Source organism: Sinocyclocheilus grahami, unplaced genomic scaffold, assembly GCF_001515645.1.
Source record: "Sinocyclocheilus grahami isolate Dianchi unplaced genomic scaffold, SAMN03320097.WGS_v1.1 scaffold117.1, whole genome shotgun sequence".
Lineage (NCBI taxonomy): Eukaryota > Metazoa > Chordata > Actinopteri > Cypriniformes > Cyprinidae > Sinocyclocheilus > Sinocyclocheilus grahami.
The window spans coordinates 1,885,317-1,905,906 of NW_015505296.1; the positions used below are offsets into that span (position 1 = coordinate 1,885,317).

The 20,590-nt window shown below is 37.9% G+C and overlaps 2 protein-coding genes across 4 annotated transcripts in view; one reads left to right on the plus strand and one right to left on the minus strand.

The window, feature by feature from the left end:
• Nucleotides 1–1,689, plus strand: part of LOC107589578 (Golgi-specific brefeldin A-resistance guanine nucleotide exchange factor 1-like) — a 22,336-nt gene extending 20,647 nt beyond the window's left edge. The window contains exon 27 of the mRNA XM_016278065.1: nt 974–1,689. Coding sequence (XP_016133551.1) covers nt 974–1,209 — 236 coding nt within the window. The 3' untranslated portion in view covers nt 1,210–1,689. The remainder of the gene's footprint in view (nt 1–973) is intronic.
• A 2,221-nt stretch (nt 1,690–3,910) lies between these two features.
• Nucleotides 3,911–11,488, minus strand: macroh2a2 (macroH2A.2 histone). 3 transcript variants are annotated; one of them, XM_016278041.1, is made up of 11 exons: nt 11,419–11,488; nt 11,253–11,351; nt 9,241–9,275; nt 8,952–9,133; nt 8,718–8,824; nt 7,493–7,681; nt 7,308–7,415; nt 6,464–6,563; nt 6,197–6,286; nt 4,715–4,889; nt 3,911–4,545 (listed from the first exon to the last, which is right to left on the minus strand). In XM_016278041.1, the coding sequence occupies exons 4-11, from the start codon at nt 9,121–9,123 to the stop codon at nt 4,380–4,382; spliced, it is 1,107 nt and encodes a 368-aa protein (XP_016133527.1). In that variant the 5' UTR covers nt 9,124–9,133; nt 9,241–9,275; nt 11,253–11,351; nt 11,419–11,488; the 3' UTR covers nt 3,911–4,379. The 3 variants fall into 3 exon arrangements, with proteins under 3 accessions (XP_016133527.1, XP_016133526.1, XP_016133528.1); XM_016278040.1 differs by lacking the exons at nt 11,253–11,351; nt 11,419–11,488 and adding an exon at nt 10,879–11,047; XM_016278042.1 differs by lacking the exons at nt 11,253–11,351; nt 11,419–11,488 and adding an exon at nt 10,623–10,785.
• Between the last annotated feature and the right edge of the window lie 9,102 nt (nt 11,489–20,590).

Sequence of the window (20,590 nt, forward strand, 5' to 3'; positions counted from 1 at the left end):
CAAAGAGTGAAAAATTTATATAGATCTGTATATCTTTTTTTACATATATATATATAGAGGTGTGAAAAAGTGTTGGCCCCCTTCCTGATTTCTTATTTTTTTGCATGTTTGTCACACTTTAATGTTTCAGATCATCAAACAAATTTAAATATTAGTCAAAGATAACACTAGTAAACGCAACATGCAGTTTTTAAATGAAGGTTTTTATTATTAAGGGAAAACAAAATCCAAAACTACATGGCCCTGTGTGAAAAAGTGTTTTCTTATTTCAAAAAAATAAGAAATATCTAAAAAAGAAATATAAAAAAATATCCCCCCGGGTGATGCTACCCCACCAACCACCAACAGAGCATATGAAATTTTTTTTTTTTTTTTATAAACCTCAGCAAGTAAAACACTGCAACATGACAATACAAATAACAATCAGAAATGGACTTTCACTGTCAGCGCTCCCACTTAAAGACCGTCTGGGTTTCGTGATCCTGGTCCATGCAGGGCTTTTCAGCTCGCGCCATTAGTCTATTTCAGAGTGACAGTATGAGATTAATACATAATGTTTTTGCTCAAAACTCACTCTACTGTGACCTAATGCAGATATTGTATATAATAAACTGACTCATAAATGTATTGTGAGACAGGAAGTTTACATTGACTGATGGATCGGCAGAGAATCATCTTTCTGCGAGTCATTAAGAAATTATGGTTCTATTCTATTTAAAGATTCCTGGCAGAAATAAGAGCTATTAGTGTCATTGTAACCAAGTATTACCATAAATAGTGGTTAAATATTGAAGCTATCTAATCTCAAAGTCAAATCTGAATATTTATTGTAAAAATGTTTCTGTAACAGCTGCCAAAAATAATCTATATATTTATAGCTGTGATTTGTGATATATTTTCAAGGATTTTTTTTTTCAGTTGTATTTCAAAATTTAGTTATTGTCAACTCTTCTGCTTCCTTTCCTCTATGCAGGAACAGACAGATCATCTCCAGTTCCTCCCTCAAAACCACCGATGCCCACTCCAGCAAAGATGAGTCCTCCTGACTCCCCACCGCCTCCTCTGGGCCAGTCTCCACTCATCCTGCAGCCGCTCGCCTCTCCTCTGCAAGTGGGCGTCCCCCCGATGTCCCTGCCAATCATTCTGAACCCGGCTCTCATAGAGGCTACCTCACCAGTGCCCCTGCTGCCCCGCCCCTCCACCAAATGACCCGCCCCTCAAACATAAGCCCAAAGAGTGCCGCCGCCACGTCTGAGGGAGAAACGGTGGAAGCAGCATCTGATTTGACTGTTCTCCTGCACGTGTGCACTCGCTGTAGCCCACACTATTACATTATGTAACAGCAGAACCTGGAATAAGAGCGTAAGAGAGTGTGGAGGACATCGACATGCATGGTTGCCTCTCCTCATTTCAGACATCAAAGCAACTCCCAAACTGCTCAGACTCGAATGTCCTTCGGTTAAGAGATGTTACATAGATGATCCTATTTATTCAAAACAGGAAGGTGCCACCCTGGAGGACAGTTCATTATTGATGGGACTAGATTTATTTCGGTCGGTTAGGTTAACTACACCTGTCAGAGCAGATTTGAATGTATCAATACTTGGTTGTTACTCAGGCAGTGATCACAGAGAATGGCTGATGGGTAGAGGTACCGCACACTGGGTCCAGCTAATGAAACCGTAAAAACTACATTAGCGCTGAAGCTTTTATCACCGCTCAAGCTAAATGAAACTGTACAGTATGATGAAGAAAACATAATTTATTTTGACAGTTCATATTGTTTATTATTGTGGCTTTTACACTTTAATTATATAGTTTTGCCATAAATTCCTCCAGAGAAAACAGATGTAGCCACGTAAAGTTTGCCATTCATTGTTCATTCGAAAATTGAAAGCATAGTTCACCCAAAAACGAAATTCTGTCATTTACTCACCCTCATGTCACTTCAAATCTTTCTTCTATAGAACTGTTGTAGAACTTCTATGGAACATCTGTAGAAAGTTGGAAAACAAACAACATCATCGCCCATTGACTTTCTATTGTATGGACCAGGAGTCTTCTTAAAATATCTTTGATGAAAATGTCATAAAGGTATGGAACAACATGAGGGTGAGTAAATGATGACTGAATGTTCATTTTGGGGTAAACTATCCCTCAATTCTTTTGGTTAAAAACAATAAAATATAGCTTATGATGACGCCACATAATTCATTATCGTGCGTCTCTACGACATTCCAGACACCTCACTGATGTTTTCAACTAAACAAACCAGCTGTACGTCAGGCTTTATTTTGATGGGTATTTTTCTTCGTGGGTCGTCTTAAAGAGCGATAGTTTTGTTTCTCACGTTTATGTTGTATTGCCGAGGCACTTCTGCTCTTTGAAGCTTACCCTTTCAAGAATTTCTCCGGGACAATAGATCATTTCTTCCAAATACATGTTTCTGCTGTTCTTTCTATCAGTTGTATCCCTTTATTGTGGTGATCTCGGCTCTGGAAGTTTACTGACCACTTTTAGCTTGGTATGAATTAATGAATGCTTCATGAGAAGTTGATCTCAGAAGAAAGCTATAAAATTCACTAATAAAAATATATAATAACTCTGACCTGCACCTCCGCTTCTATCAGCCAAGACCACCCGCGAGCAGCTCAAGTGCTTCTAGTGATCAGCGTATGACCTGAGACTCATGCTATGTTTGGATCAGTACAGAGAGACAGTAGGTTCTTTAAGGAATGATACTGTAATTTATCGTCGATCATCACTGCAGTGACAGCAGATCAGTGATCACACCATCACAAACCTAAGAGGTGGCGTGGACAGGAAGACATTCTTTTCTTTGTATGTGCACTTGTTGTACTGCATTCTTAGATACATCAGAAACTAATTCTGTAGTCAACAGGTAATTCAATGAAAATAATCTGTGTGTATATATATATATATATATATATATATGAATAAAAGTTAATGTACTTTTTACAATGTAATAAATATATGGTAAAATATCCTAATGTTGTGTCATTGTTTTTCTCTTGCATGTCAATTATGTTTTATTACTTTCATTTAATTTGAATTATTTAGGAAGCCAAGACCCAAAGAGGAGAATAAAGCTCAGCCAAAAATTTAAATTGTTTTGAATGCTTCCAGAATTTTTTTTCTCTCCAGACTGGAAATCAACGGCCAAAAATGAACCAAAACTCTTTGGTTACCTGCAAAGTCTTACAGGTTTGGAACGACTTGAGGGTGAGCAAATGACAATTTCCATTTTTGTGCAGACTATCTCTTTGATCTACAATGGAGGTTGATTTATATCACCAAGCTCCTCAAAAGACTAAAAAGCTAAAGTACTCCATGTCAGGTGCTTTGTGAGAGCCCATTAGTGTTTGCCATTGATGACATCCCACCTGATGCATCTAATATTTCAAGAAACGTCAGAGAAAATGAGATCAGCTTCCGGTGAAGGCAAGTTTTTCAGCAGTTCACAACTTGCATTTCAGTCTGTATCTATATGGAATACTTCATGATTTTGATGGTATAATAAACATTCCCTTCAGTTTTGTGGGAAACAGCTGCGTGGATGTTGATCTTTGATTCATTAAAGAAAACAGCGGTTTGGAAGTAAACGATGACAAGTTATGGACATTAAAAGGGATTCTGTCATTTACTCACCATGTCGTCCCAAACCTGTATGACTTAATTTCTTCTGTGGAATGTAGTGTATTTTTGTCCAGCGGAAACTGGTTGCCAAAATTCTTCAAGATATCTTTTATGTTCTGCAGAACAAAGTCAGTCATACAGGATTGAAACGACACGAGACTCAGTAAATTAATGGTGTGGAAAAAGAGAGCTCAACCTGTGGTGTAAAACATTTTTTTATTTCAAAGCAGAACAAGAAACACTTTTTTTTAAATTTTTTTTTGATAAACCAAAACAGTCAGAAACCACACATGATATATCTAGGCAAAAAACAACGGTCAAAAGTTCAACTCTGAACATGGAATGTAAAAACAAGATCAGTCTAAGGATAAAAATGGCAAACGATGAAGATTAAGTTGATCTAGTCTAAATGAATGTCTTTTCTTTAAAGGAGAACAGTGAAACATAAATGTGTACAGTACATCACTCACAAATATCCTTGTTTAAACACCTTCAAATAATCTGTTGTCAAAAACATATACCTACAACATCTTTCACCAAGCTGCACTACACTCCACTTAGTACGCTCCTACTAGCCTGGATGCACTCTCCGCTAAAGCTCACGTTTAACTCATTTCACCTTCCCACGACGGCGAGGCCGACGAAACCAGTCAAAGCAAAGCCAAAACAGAGCTGCATCGAGGCGTTACACTTTCAAAAGAAATCAAACCCATGACTCAACATCACTTGGCGTCCATCTTTGCCATCTCCTGCAGGTATATCCCAATGCTCTCGCTGTCAAACAGAACAAAGTAAATGTTCTTCAGGGAGGAGGTGGTTGCTGAGACAAAATGGTTCGAAATGGCCTTCAGTATTAGCTGGGCTGCTGTCTGCTTTGGGAAACCATTTCTGTCGGAACAAAAACCAAAGAGGTGAGATGATTTCCATTTTCTGGGAACCATTTCTCGCCACAATCACTTCGAAACATAGCCATGCAGTAAATGAGCTTCAAATCTAGTTGCCTATTGATCTGAAAGCCAAAGGACATTCATCCTGTGTGAATGATTGTGATGCTCACCGTCCGGCGGGTAGCGAAGGGAAGGCCACCGACTTGAGCTTCTTCTCCTCGGCAGCAGACAGACAGTTCTTGACTGTTTTCTCGAGCTGATCTTCGCACTTCTCTGAACCCCACTGAGGAACGTGACAATGGATGATGAAACGTGCTGCCATCCCATTGGCTTGGCTCACAGCCACTGCAGAGCAGAGGGAATACGAAACGGTCACAACAACATCTTTCTTCAGCATCTACAGGGGATTTCTTCCCGCTTTCTTGTCCGACTTTTAAAGTTTCCAGACTTTTTGATCAAAGAATCAAAGGACCGAGGAAAACGAGTCACAGTTTTGGGCTGATTTTCCATTGTATGTCATGTAACAATCTTTGTAGAACACTTTTTAGTGTACAAATGTCTGCAGAACAGAACAAGCTATAAAAATCTTCATTCACTACTGAAGATTTTGCACTTTTCCAGGCATGCAAATTATCCTAAAAATGCCTGGTATCTAGGGATGTAACGATTCACTCAACTCACGATTTTGATTTCACGATTCGATTCACAATTATTTATTTATTTTTAACAAAATGAGATTTAAGACCAATTATAAATTAAATGTGTCCTTTTATTATTGCTTGGACAAAATGCTGCACATTTCTGTGTGAAATTGAAATATAACACTATACTAATATAGCCCTTTTTGTTGGTTTTGATTGCTTCTATTGTCCTCATTTGTAAGTCGCTTTGGACAAAAGCGTCTGCTAAATGACAAAATTGAAATATAATGTAAATAACAAAACTACATTGAAATTTTAAAACAAGCCCCAAATCAAAGAAATAACACAAATAAAATAAATCTCTTCATATAAACAAACTAGGCTTTGTCTGTGCTCTTTCCATTTAAAATTAGAGGCAACCACTGCATTTTAATCATGATCCAAACAAAGATGCTGCATACATGCAACATTAGCAGTTTTTAATCTAAATTAGATTGTATAATTTCGAAATTTGAAGCAAAAACAGAATGGTTTGACTTCAGTTTTGTGAAACTATATATAAAAGTATCTGCATGAAACCGAAACAGCAGACGAGCTGAATGAGACGCAGATTCACTCTCTGCCAGCAGGTGGCGCCTAAAGCGTGGTTTCCGCTGTAAACAAAGCAGCGCTGAACTTATGAAATTTAATGTGCATTATACAGAGGCAAGATGAAAAGAAAAAATATCATCTAAACTTTTCTAAACACAGTAAGTTCCCCTCAGACATGCATAAACTCCTACACCTAAATGAATCGCGATTTGTTTAGCATCTCAACCGATTTGAATCGATTTTCAACCGGCTCACGGTTAATCGTTACATCCCTACTGGTATCACTAAGTTTCCATGACGGCTGTACTTTTTTCCTATATTCAAATATTGAACAAGGTCATTTCCTGCCTCTTTGAACATTGCTAGAGCACACACACTAATTTGTGTCTGCTTGAGTCAAGAAATGTGTGTGACTTCAACCTGATGCAACCTCCAAAGGACCCTGGCTTTTTCTCAGCTCCTTGACGGTCTCTAGGAAATCTTTTCCTCCTGCTTTCTCCAGAGCGTTACCTGGGTCACAGCACAGAAAATACATTAGCTTTCGCCATATACTTCAAAAAGAGGCTTAAACATCTCTTTAAATATTCTGGCGAATCGACACTTGCTACACAAATCTATAATTTTACCACCTAGCAAATGCAAATGACATTAATTTAATAGTAGCTAACAGCACCGTAATGCACTGACCGATTCCCTCTTTCAGATCAATCTCTGCGTTTGTGGGATTGATGATTCCCTCCACTTTGATCGTGCCGATTTTGCCGATTTCACTCTCTGTAAGAGACAGCTGATAAACAAACCACATTATTACATTGTCAAGTCTTAAATCACCAGTGTATTAGAAATGCTACCATAAAAATATGATTTGACTGCCGATATAAAATGAATCAAAACTGTAAATATTGTGATGATTCTGAGGGGTGAGGAATTTTAGTCTTGCGTGGCAAATTTGAATTTTATTTGCTTCCATTTAGGGGTCGCCAAGGCTGATATATCATTTCTTTTGATAGCGCTAAGAATCCTGTCCCTCGTCTTAATTATCGTCGCCGTTTAAAGATTCTGTAAAATAATTGAAAGGCAAATGCTGAAACTTTTTCACGTACCGAGCATACTGTTGGTTACAGTGTTTCCTTTTTATTTTGTTTTATGGTGTTACAGATTTTTTTGATTCATTTTTAATGATTTTTAACCAGTACTATGTAAAATAAATATTATATTATCACATATTTCAGCTTTAGATTGGCCAGCGACCACCCTGCTGTCTAAAGATATCTGCATCGGCCATCAAAAAATTAATATCGGTCGACCGCCAGTTCCATTTGTAACTGTGATTCAGTTCAGAGTGTCAGTCGCAATATGTTAAAAACCATGATTCAACTATTCGTTTGTGTAATCCAAGACCGTTTGTAAAAAAATATGTAGGTAAATTACTAAATGTACCTTGCATTCAAAGGTATACAGACATGATAATGTGCTCTGTAAGTGTTAAAATAAATTCTCGGTAATGTGTTATAAGCACAGCTATTTCCACCTTTTGTCCAAGGAATAAGCTTTTCGCAGAGAGAATAGTAAAGCCCTCTCCTGGTCCGTCTTCAGTTGTTGAGTTGGCATCTGCTTCTTTGTCATTCTCTGTGCTTTTCTGCATAAAAGAAACATCTTTTAGAATTCTCACAGATAAACAGTACCAGAGCAACCTATGCATGACGCTGCACGCACTTTGGGTTTGCGGCCTGGTTTTCCTTTGCTCTTTTTGCTGGGTTTCTTGATGGGTTTCCGGTTCACCCTCTTCTCGGGAACGGTCACCTGAGTCTCCACCTTCGCCTTGGCTCCTCTCTTCTTGGAGAGCAGCTCAGGATGGATGCGAGGCAGAACGCCACCATTTGATATGGTCACCCCTCTGAGCAACTATCCAATAACATAGAAAAACAAACTCATCATTGGCATTGCTACAAGGACTACGATTGTTAAAATGCGGATCCTAAAACATCTTGCAGAGCTACACTACCAATCAAAATACTGGAATAATTCATATTTTTTAGTGTTATGAAAAAAAGCCTCTTGTGCTTTCCAAAGCTGCATTTATTTAATAAAAAATACAGAAAAAATGTCATATTATGGGAATATTTAAAACCACTATTATTCTATTTGAATTTATTTAAAAATGATTTTTTTCAGTGTCACATGATCCTTCATTCTAACATGCTGATTTGCAGCTCAAAAAACATTTATCATCAAAACAGTTTTTCCTGCTTTGTACGGACTGCTTTATAAACCATTCAAAAGTTTGGTGTAATATTGATCGATTGATTTTTAAGAAGAAATTACTACTTGTATTCAGCAAGGATCAATTAAAAAAGACCAAGTGGTCATAAATACAAAAAAATTATATTTCAAATAAATGTTTTTCTTTTGAACTTTGTTCAACAAAGAATCCTGAAAAAAAAATATAACAAAAATATTAAGCAGTAAAAACTTTAATAACATTAAGAATTTTTTTTGAGCAGCAGATCAGCATATTAGAATGATTTCTGAAGGATCATGTGACACTGAAGCCTGGAGTAATGATGCTGGAAATACAGCTTTGACATCACGGGAATAAATTACATTTTACAGTTATTACAATAGAAAACAGTTATTTTAACATAATATTTCACAATATTACTGTTTTCCCATCAAATACATGCAGCTTTGGTGAGCATAAGAGACTTTTCAAAAACAGTAAAAAACCTTTATTACTCCAAACTTTTGACCAGTAGTGGATATAATACGTTTGTGTAGCCTAACCAGTATAAAAGTGGGCTACTCAAGCGAAGGTGCCATAGTAGCCTACAGCAAAAAAAAAAAAAAAATAGAGTGTACTGCAAGTTGTTTTTGCACACAAAGAGTGTGCTAAACATTAACCCTAACCGACCTCAGTCTATTTTAACATGTAATTCATTACCTGGTTGAGTTCTTCGTCATTGGCCACTGCCAGCTTGATGTGTCGTGGAGTGATTCTCCCCTTCTTGTTGTCTCTTGCTGCATTTCCAGCCAACTCCAAGATCTCAGCTACAAAAACATCAGCGCAACAGAGACTCTCAGAACCGTAATATAATTAAACGACTGCATAATGACAACTTTTTTTTTTGGTAAAAGATGATTTCATTCCAGAACCATAGAGAATCTGGATTCCCACCTGCTAAGTACTCAATGACAGCTGCCATGTAGACGGGGGCGCCCATGCCAATGCGATACTTATGGGTTCCTGTGCGCAAGTAACGCATCATCCTCCCCACAGGAAATATGACTCCTGCCCGGGAAGAACGAGACAGCTTGGTGATCTTTTTCTTTCCTCCTCTGGCTGACATCCTGCCTTTTCTGTCGAGGAAAATATAATATTTCTTTCATCATCATCTTTCGATCGAGATAACAATCGGCAACACGTAATCAAAACATCAGTCGTGTGAGTGACAGAGCAGACCCACCTCCTCTTGACTCACAGTGCCACTGGATGGAGTACCTACAGACGAATCAAGATAAAATGATTCATTCATTAACATCTCTGAATGTGACTGAACTCAACCGTCTCCATCTGCTTCAACAGATGATGATCACAGACACGCTCTTATCCATGAAAATGACTAAATTAGTACAAGAACAAAGCGAATTCCTAGGCACATTCAAAAAGTTACAGCTTTCTGGCCACAAATTAAGCTTTACGGGAGGGATTTTTCACTCCATTGACTTTCGATGACACGCATATGAACAAAACGTTCCAAGTCTGGTTAACTCAGATCTGCAAATTTGCGTAATGAGATGATGTATAACAAAAAAAAACTAAAATCTAAACACCACATTGATTGGCGTCATCTTGTGAATAAAAATGGGTATAGCACACATACAGGTGCATCTCAATAAATTAGAATGTCGTGGAAAAGTTCATTTATTTCAGTAATTCAGCTCAAATTGTGAAACTCGTGTATTAAATAAATTCAATGCACACAGACTGAAGTAGTTTAAGTCTTTGGTTCTTTTAATTGTGATGACTTTGGCTCACATTTAACAAAAACCCACCAATTCACTATCTCAACAAATTAGAATATGGTGACATGCCAATCAGCTAATCAACTCAAAACACCTGCAAAGGTTTCCTGATAAAGATCTGGAAAGCATCTGCTGTGTATAAACATCTGATAGACAACAACTCTCTCTCTCACTCTCTCTCTCTCGGTCTCACTCTCTCTCTCTCTCGGTCTCTCTCTCTCTCACTCTCTCGGTCTCTCTCTCTCACTCTCTCTCTCTCGGTCTCACTCTCTCTCTCTCGGTCTCACTCTCTCTCTCTCACTCTCTCGGTCTCACTCTCACTCTCTCTCTCTCTCGGTCTCACTCTCACTCTCTCTCTCTCTCGGTCTCTCTCACTCTCTCGGTCTCTCTCTCGGTCTCTCACTCTCTCGGTCTCTCTCTCTCTCTCGGTCTCTCTCTCTCTCTCTCTCTCTGCACCGCCTGCAGCGACCCCGCACTGCCATCACAAATTAAAGGCGCAGCGCTTGCTTTAAAACAAACAGACATGCATAAACACAGAGCGCGATTACTCCCCGCTATATAAAAAAACCCTTTCGAAAAAAGACCCGCCTCCTGCCAGCCACAGCACGTTAACACATTACATTCAGTCGGGACGCGGTACGTGATCGCGAGGCCGTCGCCGAATCCGCGAATCAAAGCGTACGATCAAAAGGCCTCGCCTTAACTTCCCCGCTTCTCCGTCGAATGCACACAAAACACGGACATGCTTGTTTTGCAAACACATTAGGTCGCGCACAAATACATATTCTTGGTTTTAAACCCCGCTCCTCCCACATCAACTCGCCCCCATTTTGTTTTTACACCGTTGTATTTACATTCAGTAAAAGACCCGATCTACAACGCAAGCGAGTGATGCATTTCGACGCGACCGTTGTTGTAACAATCAACGCATCTGCAGGCGAGCTGCGTTCAGCTTGTTGTTGTTGTTGTTTTATAATGCGAACCCTGTCGTTTCGTCGCGCGCAGTGTGCTCGAGCCGCATTCGCATGCATCGCACCGCGCGCGCTTTTATCAACTCAGTATCTCGTGCCAATATTTACCTGTTCGTTCTCTACAAACGCTGCATGTACCAAATCTAGCTGTCCTCCGACAGGCGCAAATGAGGAGTTGTTCCCGGTCTTATTCCTAATTCCCTGTCCTTGTGTGCTGAGCCTCTGCTGTTCCTTAAAAAAAAAATACTGAGAGAGACCGCGAAAAACTACAGCAGCCAGTACCACCTTACTGTCGATGGAGGCAGGCTTTAGGCTACTGCTGCTTCTCATTTAAAAAACATTACATTCAAGATATCAAATACAGAGTGCATCCAATGCATCTATAAGCCAATATGGGATATTATGTGGATATAATGCATTATCAAGCCATCATTTGCAGCATGCAAAATCAGTCGTCACAGACAGCTGCAGGTGATACTTACTGTAAAAATCTCTCTTCACCTGGTCTCTACGCGAGGGCGCGTTGATCTTCATTCATTTTCACCCGAGCAGACGCTCTCCTGGCGCCTAATGAACTCGATCTGATGTGCACATTGAAAAATGAACCAGAATCAGACTTCTTCAGTGTGAGTTAGGATTGCTACATACCTGCTCGGATTTATATGCAAATCTCTGGTCAGTGTAAGAGCTGATGTGTGTTGAAAGGCTGGAGTAATTGGTGTCTGTAGAGCAAACTGGCTCTACAGAGGGCAGTCATAGATCAGAATTCAGATAGTTGTGGTCCGGTAGGGTGCGGTATTGTATTATGTTGGGTAATGTTTCCCCAGCGCCCATCAGACTGGGACTTTTGATACATGGCATAAAATATGCTTTAATTACTTGTTGAATAAAATTTAGCAAATTCAAGTTACACATAGCAGGACTGAGAGAAACATCATGATTTAAAAAAAAAAAGTTTTTTCACAAAAGATCCCTGAAGGGGTTTTTAATCTTTTTATTTTGTATTGTATTTTTTTATTAATGCTCAATAACATAAGAACATTGTCAAGGAATTACATACAAATACATATAATAAAACGAAGAGAGAGAAGACAAAAATAATATACAAAAAAAACTAAAGATGACGAGGAGACACAAGAATGCACACCACTATTGAAACACTAACATACGCACATTAATATACAGGGACAGCTTTTAAATACAGGTATTTTCTTTAAACATTTCATAATATTGTATAAACCTTTGGGATTTGTTGTTGTTTATATAACTAAGAGATTAATTAATTCAGTTTTAAAATGGGGATAGGATGGAATATTATTTGTTTATGAATCAAGAATTTGCCATATAAAATAAAGACGTTAACAATATACTCTAGGGGTCTATTTTTATCATCAATATAATAAAAAAGAATGTCTTTTAGACTGAAAGAATAAGTAACATTGGCCGAATCGAATATATAGGAGCCAAGGTCAGACCAAAATTGCTTGGATATAATGGGCAAACATAAAACAAATGTGCAAATGTCTCTTCTGATTGCTTACAAAAAGCACACGAACTGTCGATGTCCAGATATTTAGTTAGACCATGCCCATGAATATTCAGATTTTAATCAAAGTCATATTCTGATTATATAAGAATTATGTAAATTATTCTTATATTTACTAATTACTGTAACCAGTTTAAGTCAAAATTACTGTTTCTGAAAAAGACAGCTGGCACATTCCTTTAGTAATTGAATTGGGTCACCTACATACTAACCTAAAACATCCTAGGGATATTTTCTTCAGAAAATGTAAAAACGGACTAAAGTTGATGTAAGGTCACATGGTCTTTTTATAATGTCATCAAGACTTTTGATATCAAGTTGTTTGCGAGGATTCCTTAACATGAACAAGCTGTCCTGACAGTGGCATGATTAAAAAACCCATCAGCAAAATAACCCCCATCACGCAGCTCCGGCATGGCTACCTTTGCCAGGTATTTTTAGGCCTCAGACAAGCAGGCGATGGTGTGTCTCCCTCTCCCAGAACAGATTCCACAAAAAGAGCCACCCTTGGGGATGCTGTGAATAGCCCCTCTTCTGTTTAACCCGTCCCTCTAAGGTCCAGTCTCATTGCAAAGGTGCCTAAGAGAGTCCCAAGGCAGAAAGAGCTGTACAGAGAGAGAAAGATAGCGAGGGTAACAGAGGAAGAGTTTCAGATTACACTCAAAGGGGACTGTCGTGTCAAAATAGCGGCGACAAACCATGGGCCACCGACCATACCCCTTTGCCAAGCCAAATATTCCTGCCGGATATTTTTAGAGGTGGCATTTAAAGTTGGCAGAGTATCAACTTCCAGGCAATCTGCAGTATTTCCTTTTCCTGTAAAAGAGGGAGGTCTGTGACACAAATGCCCACCCAAACAGGGCTGTCTAAAAATAGACATGTCAACCACGTTTTACTTCAATTTCATGTTTTCTTGATGTGTAAATTACAGATTTGTTTACAAACCAGCACACATTGTGTTGTGCTGAAACAGAGCATTATTGACATTGCTGTTCAATATTGAAAGAGATGAATTGTGGTCCTGGTCCAACCTAAACTAGGGTGAAATACACACACTCGTGTAGATCTGGGAAAAGGCTGGGCGGCTGCTTTGATCACTGTTTATGAGGAAAGAGCCAGAATGACCAACACATCATCTGTCCAACTTTGCTAGTTAAGCCAAACATTCCCTAAAGTAGTTTAATTTGAAACAGGTTAGCCCAGGTAGCCAGTATCCCATTTTAAAAGTTGAAATATCAGTAAATATTCATTAGTCAGTTGAGAGATTTTATTTGTTGATGAAGCTATATTTGCGTCACATCACCTCTGAACATTACATACTGTATGAACTTGTTGGTGTTTATAAATGGGCATAGGATATTGGGTAACACTTTAGTTTAGGCACCAGTTCTCACTGTTAACTAGCTGCTTATTAGCATGCAGACTACTAGTTTATTAATACTTATAAAGCACATAGTAATGCCTTATTTTGCATGACCATATTTTAGATCCCTTAATCCTACACCATACCTAAACTTAACAGCCTTATTAACTATTAATAAGAAGCTAATTAGGAGTTTATTGATGCAAATGTCATAGTTAGGAGTTAGTTAATATAGTGAGAATTGGTCCCCAGACTAAAGTGTGAGCAAATATTGAGATCTTGTGTTTCTCCCTGCCAATCAATCACGTGTAATTACTTCACAATAAGGCTTGGTTATAGAACAATATGCTTTTGTATGATTTGTAATGTATTTGACTCTTTTTTTATGTAATTTTATTTTTTTGGCCTATAGAGATTACAGGAAAAGGAAACATTGCAAGCAGTAGCAAATCACTAAGCCATGTCTCTGATATTCCACTGGCTCTTTTTGCTCTTCTCAGAATCAGAAACTACCTTATTGCCAAGTAGGTTTGCACATTAAAGGAATCTGTTCCGGTGACAGAAGCTGCCAGTACACAGAGACAACAACAACAACAACACAGAGAAAAAATAAAGATATGGGAATAAAGATATGTGAATAAAACACACACACACACACACACACACACACACACACAGAGTATAAACAAATATAGACTAAACTTGTATGCACATTTGTGGTATATAGATTGAATATAATAGAATTGACAAGGAATGGAATAATTATAAGCAATGGAATAATTCTTAGTCTGTATATACTACCGTTCAAAAGTTTGGGGTCAGTAAGGTTCTTGAAAGAAGTCTCTTTTTCAGCATGTTTTGATCAGAAATGCGGTATGTAGTTAAAATAGCTGTTTTCTATATGAATATATTTTAAACAGCTGAATTTTCAGCATCATTACTCCAGTCTTCAGTGTCACATGTTCCTTCAGAAATCATTCTAATTTGCTGATTTGCTGCTCAAGAAACATTTATTAACATTATTATCAGTGTTGATAATTGACTAATATTTTTGTGGTAATTTTGTATACACATTTTTGTTAGGATCCTTTGATGAATAGAAAGTTCAAAAGAACAGCATTTATTATATGTCACAAACCTTTGAGCCGTAGTATACGCCAGGATTCCCTTTAGTCCAATTATTTCCCCTTGTAGAGAACTGGATTAGATCCATCTCCATTTCATATCTGAGAGCAAGTTGTCACTTATCTGACGCTTAATGATTGCTCTGCGCTCTGGCCACAGGCACACATAGATCCCTGGAAGTGTGTGAAATGAACAAGACAGCTTCCCTGTTAACAAGGGCAGCGGCTGTGAAACCAGCCCTAGTGTCATAGATGCTTGAATAAGTGGCTGTTTTTTTTTTTGCTGGAGCTGGGATAGATAGGATGGTGATGATAGCGTGCTTCCTAAAGACAGTGTTTTCCGTGACATGGGCTAATTGGTGACGAAAGTCCAAACGTAACTGGCATTATCGGATCTGAATTTCGATATCGAAATCTAAGATATCGTGTTTGGTCTCGTTCTGTATCGCATATCTTGTCAGTGTCTGCGCTTGCTTGGCCATTTGTTGTGGAGAAAATAAGGAAAGTGTGTCCAGCTGAATTAATGTAGTATTTTGTAAAAAGGGTATAAAAAAGCTTAGTTTACCGCGGCAGCCGTCGTGTGAAGACCGAAGAGTGTAAAGACCATCGACTTTACCGTGCGACTCCACCGAGCACCGGCAAAGGATAAGTATCGCTTTTTATTTCTCCTCTTTCCTACTACTTGTTTCGCTTCTGTTTCAGTTTTTATAACCATTTCTTACTATGTGTAAGTAAGTTGTTGTTTTTTGTGTTTGGCAGTGTTATTTTTTAGGATTACTGATAAACTACTGTCATTTGATTTGTATTATTTGTATTTGTTATTTATTTTAATTTTAGTTACATTATGTCTGAATTTATTATGTCTGTATAGGTCTTTTATTAAGTTTTTAGTTTTATTTAATTTGAGTTATTTTAATACTTCAACAAACTAAATGGAAATGAAAAAATATACATATTGCAAATACAGATGCTTCTGGAAGAGCAGCAGCTCCTTTCCCATGCAACAGCATTCACCATCTGCTGAATCGCTCAGTTCACCTTTTCTGCACACCAAACGCTTACCCAAGATAAACACTGCTATGTTGTGTGAAATGAGAGAGAAGTGAAGTAGAACATTAGAATCTGAGAACTGATGCAGCACAGGTTTGATTGTGTGAAATAAGTCTACACTATTAGTTTGAAATGACTTGTATGCTCACCAAGGATGCATTTATTTGATCAGAAATATAGTACAATCAGAAATATTGTGACATATTATTACATTTTAAAATCTCTGTTATTTTAATATATTGTAAAATTAAATTGAATCCTGTGATGATAAAGTTGAATCTTCAGCATCATTACTCCAATCTTCAGTGTCACATGATCCTGCAGAAATCATACTAATATGCTGATTTGCTGCTCAATTATTATCAAAGTGGAAAACAGTTGTGCTTTTATTATTTTTGCAGAAACCATGATACTTTTTTTTCAGGATTCTAGAAGGTTTAAAAGAACAGCATTAATTTGAAATAGAAATCGTTTGTAATTATGTCATTACTGTCACTTTTGATAAATAAAATGCATGCTTGCTGGAAAAAAAGGAATCATTTCTAAAAGAAAAAAAAACATCCTTTACAACAGAGATTCTCAACCAAAGGTCTGTTCTTATAGTGTACTGCAGAACTATTTTTTTTGTTGCAAATACTAATTCACGTAACCATATAAACAAGCAGATTAACATCTACATCAGCTGTGGGAAGTGAGGAGACAATCTTTCCCATAGGTTTAGTTGTTGATGTCAGCACTAGATAACTAATCAAAGGTATTTTGACACAAATGTATCTGTCACTTGATAGAAGCCAAATTAAGCAGATGTAACATGGGCAGGCTGTACATCATGCCTTCATCCTATTCTTAGGCCTATGCAGTTCATGCAAATATTAATATGTTTTGATGTTGTTTTATTGTTTAATTTTGTACGATAAACAGTTTTGGTACTGTCTTGAATGACCACTTGATGACTAGAGTCAATTTAGGCACTAAAGTAAACCAGCGGAGACTCACTGTCGCAAAACTAACAGCACTGAAAGTACTTTTATGATACAGTTATTGTATAAGATAATAATACCATGGTATTTTGATATACATCATATATTACAAAATTCACATACCGGTACTATAGTATTTACATGGTACATTAGTGTAGTACATGTCCATTCTTTGCCATCTGCAGTTATTATTTGTTTGAAATAAATACTTTTAATACAGTACGCAAAAAGGTAGTGAAAGTCTTGTACACTAACTATGTCTTGATAACTCTGAAATGTCCTGTTTAGGCCCCTAGTTTATTGGCATGTCACTTTGAAGGACAGTTACCGCAACAACATCACATAACAGTGTTGAATTTCAAAGACAGGGTGGCATGCAGGCTGCTCATGTGTGCATCCATTTGAAGCCCGTGACTAGTATCGAATACAAACAATACTGGATAAATATAGAGGCAGTACCATTAGGTATTATGCGGAAAAGCAGAGCGGAACCTCACCACCTTTCACATATAAAACCCTAAAACACACCACCAGAGAACGGTCTTATGCTAGGTTAAAAAGAGCTGTAATTTAATTATATTTGTATACTATAGTTTTATTTTACTTACGCTACTGTTCAAAAGTTAGTACGAATTTTAGGGGAAAGGGGGTGTGGGTGGGGTAGAAGAAATTCATATTTTTATTCAGCAAAGATGCATTATATTTAGCAAAAGTGACAGCAGAGTTATTTATAATGTTACAAACGAGTTCTAATTCGAATAAATGCTGTTCTTATTTTATTTTTATCCTGAAAATCCTGAAAAAAAAGTATCATTGTACTCACATTTTTTTTCTATCTGACATTGTAAAATGTAAATACGGTAAGTAAAGTTTTTTATTTTTCCCAGAAATGGTTTTATTCAGCAAGGACGCATTAAATTGTTCAAAAGTGACAGTAAAGACTTTCACACTGCTGTTTATTTGAACTTTCTATTCATCAAAGAATCACAAGAAAATGTGATCAACAACAAAAATATCAAGCCGTACAACGGTTTTCATTAATAATGAGAAATTCTTGAGCAGCAAATCAGCATATTAGAATGTGACACTGAAGACTGGAGTAAAGATGATGAAAATCCGGGTTTGCATCACAGGAATTAAATATATTTTAAAATATATTCAAATAGAAAACAGTTATTTTACATTGCAATAATATTAGACAATATTACTGATTTTACTGATAAGTAAATGCAGCCTTGGTGAGCTGAGCATAAGAATCGTTTTTATATTTCATAACATCATGATGGTATTTTAGCACTCATTGTGAGTGTAAATATCAGTAGAAATGCCCCTGAGGGTCATTGTTTGTGACCCAGCAGGGGTATCTCACATCTGAGCTGGATGACTGAGACCTGAATACGGAAACAAAGGCTATGACATTAGCTCCATTCATTGTGTCTCCACTTTATTTTAGACGTGACTGAGCACAGCGTTTGTAGAGCAGGTTCAGTGACCTCTGGAGCCGGGCTTATAATGGGGTAGTGACCTGTTGGAAGCGCAACCCGAGAAAAGTCCTTGACCCTGGGGAGAAAGAGTTTATATAAGCCCTACGGCACGGACTGTTTGGGCTCCACTGTGGCTTTCAGGTATGTATCGCCTCATTGCCTTTAATGGCTTTGGAAACTTCCAAATAGACCTGCTGTGTGTTTAATTCAGCCAGAGGATGAAAATATGGATAAATGAATATGGAAACGACACACCTGTTGCTTAGTTGTACTAAGAAAAGGTTTTACAGCTCCCATATTAAATCAATGATCAATTCATCAAATCAAACATAATCCCTGAAAATGATAGCTGTTCACAAAAGTGAAGCTGGCAGCTACTCTGAAGCCCTGCCTGTTATGATTTAAGAATACAGCTGTGGAAGAGAGACACCTGTCCACTCCTCCGTCACCAGACCCTCCTGCAATCTGATACAGCATGCTAACCTGAGCAAGAATGTCACCCTGTGTGCCCCAGAGGTCAACACGGGCCTTGTCTCAATGACTTGTTCCTCCGGCCCTGTGACACCCACTCACCTACTGACCTCTGACCGTCCCTAAAATATACAGAATATACAATTCAGCTTTGAAGAATGCAAAGTTACACTTTATTTTATGATGATGTTGTTACAGTGTAATTACATAAATACATACGCAGTAATATTGATTAACTACATGTACTGTTAAGGTTAAGGTTAGTGTTTGGTTTAGGGTTAGTTGCTTGTAATTATGCCTACTTTACTGTTATTATTAGCTACGCAACATTAAAATACATTTACGTTTGACAATTACATTTATGCATTTAGCAGGTGCTTTTATCCAAAAGAGGAACAAAACTATTTGTTAAAGGAGTCAAGAATATTCATAGTATACAATGCCATGTTTATTTAACAACTAAATTAAGTAATACAGGGTTACCAGATGCATAACAGAAGCATTTTTACTGGTGGTTTCAGACTTTTGGACCCCACTGTTTTGTGAAATTATACATTGCTGTCATATAATGTTTTTTCATGTGCGGACAATAGAGCATGTCATGGATATCCACAGTATTCAGTATATGACTGACAAAGCTGCCAAAGGAAACACACACAATCTCACGACTAACTGGTCTTGGACTATCTCAGCGCTGTATGGATGACAGGTCCTTGAGAAAGAGGGTGATTTGTGGATGTTAAGGGAAGAGTTATGCTACAGCGACCCTGTAGGAGGCCTAAAGTAGCTCTGCAGCCTTCACATGCCTAAAGATGTAGAGGGTGAGATCCACAGCCTCACTGCATGGCCCAGGACATGTTACACCTCCAGGTGGTCACTGCGTATGCTGACCTGAAGTCAAGGATTTTTGTTTGTGTGCTTAAAATGCTCTAGCAAAACTAAAACCAGTCTTTGATTTGATCTCCAGCTAATATGTCTTATTTTCAGCGCAGTTCTCAATATTTATTTTTTGAATGCAATATTGAGATACTAAACATATTGCAACGTACATCCAAACTTAGCTGATTGTCAAAAAAGGATACTGGAACGGATTATTGAAAAAAAAAAAAAGTTTTTTTCTTGATTCTATCCATGGGATGTTGACTGGATTTTGAGGTATGGGCAATGCAATTTGACAATGCAATTGACTCTTGCAGTCGATCAAGAGTCAAGTTTAAAGTGTACGAAGACTGTTGTTTTCACCAGAAGACCAAGGAGTTATGACTTTTTGATTAAACATTATGAGGTTGAAAAAATGAAACATACATGGCGAATCGTTCACAATAAGATCTATAACTTGCATTTACAAAATAAATGATTTCCATTTCATGTTGACTTTAAATGAACAGGTGAAAGCAAAAAAGAACCTGAGATATGCACTTTACATTATACATTCATACGAATTGTCTCGGTTACGTATGGTAACCCTCGTTCCCTGAAGGAGGGAACGGAGATATCACGTCGGATGACCGACGAAATAGGGATCTCGCTTAGAGAGACCAATCTACTTCGAGTGTAAACTAAACGAGCCAATGCACATTGGCATGCGATTATTGCATCCAGCTGCTGCTGATTACAGCATGAGTATAAGTAGGCAGCAGATGCAGCGCATATTCAGGTTTTCGCTGAGGAGCCGAGCCGGTGACCCGGCCGCTCAGCGGTGGTACAGGAGCTGTGGCGACGGGACATGACGTCTCCGTTCCCTCCTTCAGGGAACGAGGGTTACCATACGTAACCGAGACGTTCCCTTTCAGTCGGTCACT

What these genes read in the sequence shown, in the direction of transcription:
- macroh2a2 (XM_016278041.1), bottom strand. Translation starts at nt 9,123, where the DNA reads ATGTCAGCCAGAGGAGGAAAGAAAAAGATCACCAAGCTGTCTCGTTCT. An exon ending in ATGACGAAGAACTCAACCAG is followed by an intron (nt 7,682 to 8,717) that starts GTAATGAATTAC and finishes GTTATTGGATAG; the next exon opens with TTGCTCAGAGGGGTGACCAT. An exon ending in AACCAGGCCGCAAACCCAAA is followed by an intron (nt 7,416 to 7,492) that starts GTGCGTGCAGCG and finishes TCTTTTATGCAG; the next exon opens with AAAAGCACAGAGAATGACAA.